The 4,065-nt window shown below is 35.4% G+C and overlaps 2 protein-coding genes across 3 annotated transcripts in view; one reads left to right on the forward strand and one right to left on the reverse strand.

Annotated features, from left to right (window-relative positions):
• The window catches only part of LOC106872079 (zinc finger protein 239), a 70,244-nt gene that overhangs the window by 42,854 nt on the left and 23,325 nt on the right, over positions 1–4,065 (forward strand). The window lies entirely within an intron of this gene.
• Positions 1–4,065, reverse strand: part of LOC106874812 (zinc finger protein 208) — an 11,517-nt gene that overhangs the window by 6,535 nt on the left and 917 nt on the right. The window contains exons 2-3 of the mRNA XM_052977433.1: positions 1,523–3,325; positions 129–242 (exon numbers count right to left, since the gene is read on the reverse strand). Coding sequence (XP_052833393.1) covers positions 129–242; positions 1,523–2,923 — 1,515 coding nt within the window. The 5' untranslated portion in view covers positions 2,924–3,325. The remainder of the gene's footprint in view (positions 1–128; positions 243–1,522; positions 3,326–4,065) is intronic.

Below are 4,065 nucleotides of genomic sequence, written 5' to 3' on the forward strand. Positions count from 1 at the left end.
TGTGCAGTTAAGTAAGAATTTTCAGAGAATGATTTACCACAGATATCACAATGATATCGCATCTCTCCTGTATGAGTACGTTTGTGTGCAGTAACATGACTACATTTAGTGAATGATTTACCACAGATATCACAATATGGTTTCTCTCCTGTATGAATACGTTTGTGTCTAGATAAATGACTAATGGTAGAGAATGATTTACCACAGATATCACAGTGATATGGTTTCTCTCCTGTATGAATGTTTGTGTCTAGATGAATGACTACTGTTTGCCAGCAAACAGCTGCTGATGCCCCATGTGCCATCTTGATACCTAATCTCCTCAGAGATACCTCTTGTTCAGTCTCCCTTTTTCTCTTAAATGTGAGTAGCCATGTACCTCCTCCACATCAATCTTCTCTACTCCAAACCCTTCCCTCATAGTTTCACCCCCTACCTACCTTATAGTGACATCTTCCCTCCCTGGGTTTGTTGACTTGCAAGCTACACTGAGACTTCAGTAGTGTCAGTGGCACAAGAAAAGCATACAGTAGAGTGTGTAAAGTGGTTAGCATTAGGAAATGCATCCAGGTGTAGAAACCTTGCCAAAGCAGACACTGGAGTACAAATACAGTGCTTGATTCATTTGATCCTCATCAATTGGCAGAAATAAGTCATATAAGAAATAAGTTTATATGATGCCTTTAACAAACAAACATTTTACTCATCACAACATGAGTACAAACATTGGTACAAAGTGTGTTAAGGTTATATTTCAAGATATTTACTAGCCTTTCATATTTGCACTTCCATGCCTCTTTCTTTTGAATCACTGAATGCAAACATGACATTATCCTTCTGCAGACTTCGGGGTACTTGGGGGTCATTGTTTATATACATATTTGACAACTTTAATGAAAAATTCATAACTTGTGTTATTGTATAAAATATTTAATGAGTGAATCAATTAAAAGATAATAAACAATAAATGTATTGTAATTCCAGGATACAATCATGTGTAGGGTTTCCAGGAGGTGTGTTTGTTGTTCGTCTGAAGTGCCATATTTCAATGTAGTTCGTCTGGGGTCCCTGTTTCGTTCTTGTTTTGAGGAACTGTCGAGGTTGAATGAAATGGGATATATATGGTGAGGACAACATTCTTGTTTCTTGATAACTAACAATTCTGTGAGTCAGTTCTTTGTTTATAGTTAATAAATAAATGTGATAACTAAATAGTACAACTTGTGTATTCTCTGCGAGTCCCCCTACAGGAATACAACAGTGTTGGTATAGAGGTCCTTACACTATAGAAAAGAAAATGGATGAGTAGCCATGGAAGGAGGTGGAGGAGAGAAAAGCAAACCAAAAACAAATTCGAAAATTTCTACAAATATTTTGGTTAGAAATTCCATTGCATGAAACATAGGAATTACCCTTCTCCTTTCTCCCTTGTATGAATACGTCTGTGTGAAGTTAAGGTACGATTTTCAGAGAACGATTTACCACAGATGTCACACTGACATGGTTTCTCTCCTGTATGAATACGAATGTGTATTTTTAAGTGACTACTTTGAGAGAATGATTTACCACAGACATCACAATGATATGGTTTCTCTCCTGTATGAATCTGTTTGTGCCTAGATAAGTGACTACTTCTAGAGAATGATTTTCCACAGATATCACAGTGATGTGGCTTCTCTCCCATATGAATACTTCTATGGGATTTTAGGCTACCACACTGAGAGAATGATTTACCACAGATATCACACTGATATGGTTTTTCTCCTGTATGAATACGATTGTGTTCAATTAACTGACTGTTGTTAGAGAATGATTTACTACAGATATCACACTGATATGGTTTCTCTCCTGTATGGGTACGATTGTGTTTCGTTAAGGCGGTATTTTGAGAGAATGATTTACCACAGATATCACAATGATATGGTTTCTCTCCTGTATGAATACGATTGTGTTCAGTTAACTGACTGCAGTTCGAGAATGATTTACTACAGATATCACAATGATATGGCTTCTCTCCTGTATGAATACGATTGTGTTTTGTTAAGGCAGTATTTTCAGAGAATGATTTACCACAGATATCACAATGATATGGTTTCTCTCCTGTATGAATACGTTTGTGTCCAGTTAAATGAATACTTTGAGAGAATGACTTACCACAGATATCACAATGATATGGTCTCTCTCCTGTATGAGTACGTTTGTGCACAATAACCTGACCACTTCGCAAGAATGATTTACCACAGATATCACAATGATATGGTTTTTCCGCAGTATGAATACGTTTATGTATACTTACGTAACTATTGTCAAGGAATGATTTACCACAAATATCACAATATGGTTTCTCTCCTGTATGAATAAGTTTGTGTCTAGTTAAATGACTACTGTTAGAGAATGATTTACCACAGATATCACAATGATAAGGCTTCTCTCCTGTATGAATACGAATGTGTTTTTTTAAAGCAGTATTTTCAATGAATGATTTACCACAGATATCACAATAATATGGTTTCTCTCCTGTATGAATACGTTTGTGTATATTTAAGTAACTATTTTCAATGAATGATTTACCACAGATGTCACAATGATATCGTTTCTGTCCTGTATGAATATGTTTGTGTCTAGATAAGTGACTACTGTTAGAGAATGATTTACCACAGATATTACAATACGGTTTTTCACCTGTATGAATACTATTGTGTTTTGTTAAGTCAGTATTTTCAGAGAATGATTTACCACAGATATCACAATGATATGGTTTCTCTCCTGTATGAATACGTTTGTGTCTCGATACGTCACTACTTTGAGAGAATGATTTACCACAGATATCACAACGATATGGTTTCTCTCCTGTATGAGTACGTTTGTGCATAATTAGGTTACTTTCTTTAAAAGAAGGATGTTGTACAGATATCACAGCCATATGATCTCATTTCTTATGCATTCAGAGGAAATCAATTCTGCAATTTTCTCACTCTTTTCCATTACTTTTCCTCTTAAATCTCAGTTTATATATTTTTCTTGCTTTTGCTCTCATACTGTATTCCTTGCAAACACATTTATTGCTATTTTTCTGTCTTGTGTTAACTTTATTTAGCAACATCTACATAAATGTATCCAACTTCAATGAGCACACAGGCTCCTCCTCTTGACACTCTAGGCAGGGAGGTTCACAAATTTGACTAATATTATTATTATTCCAGAGCTAATGTTTCATAAGAATTCTTCCACAGACTTTCAGAAACAATGTTATACAACCGTTTAGTATAATATTTTCTTCTCATCTTTAAAACACAGTAGATATTGAGGATGTCTTTAATGTGATCTGAAATTATATAGAAACAACAGTATAAGATGTAGAGGCTACATAAAACATACAGATTCATTTCTATTGAGATAAACTGTAGAATTAAACATTTACCTTAACAACTGAGCTGGATGCCAACAGCTCCATAAACAAGTGCCAACCTCTCAAAGTAGATGGGACACCCAAGAAGACATGGGAGGAAATTTTGATAAATTAACTTAGGATGCTGAACTTTTTAGGTGATATGACGAAGACCGAGATGCTTGGCACCTCGTTGTACTCAAAGAGACTCGAAGTGTGCAGAAGAAGTATTTAGATGCATCCATGTGGTGGCAAAAAGCACTCGTGACCTTTCTTCAAAAAAGTGTATGTGTAGTGCCATCACTTTCAAGCATCTGTTTTGTGCCACGGAAAAGTGCCCATGCAGTACCATAGAAAGCAACCTGTGCACAAAACGGAGAAAATGAAACAAATATGGACGACTTGTTCTGAAACACCCCCGAGTGAGGAACAGTTCTCAAAAATAACCCCCGTTTGATTTCTCTAAAACTTCCTATGTCCTCGGAATCTCCATATTTGTAGAGAATTTCATAAAAAAATATCCATCTTTTTGAAAGTTAAGTCTAATTGAAGTGAACTCCGGTGTGAAGTTTCCGAAATCTCCACCTCCAAAAAATGTATATTCAGAATCTACATCATGTAATATATATTCGTAGGAAATTTCATTAAAATATATCCATTTTTGAAAGTTATGATAA

This window comes from Octopus bimaculoides, chromosome 28 (assembly GCF_001194135.2).
Source record: "Octopus bimaculoides isolate UCB-OBI-ISO-001 chromosome 28, ASM119413v2, whole genome shotgun sequence".
Classification (NCBI taxonomy): Eukaryota; Metazoa; Mollusca; class Cephalopoda; order Octopoda; family Octopodidae; genus Octopus; species Octopus bimaculoides.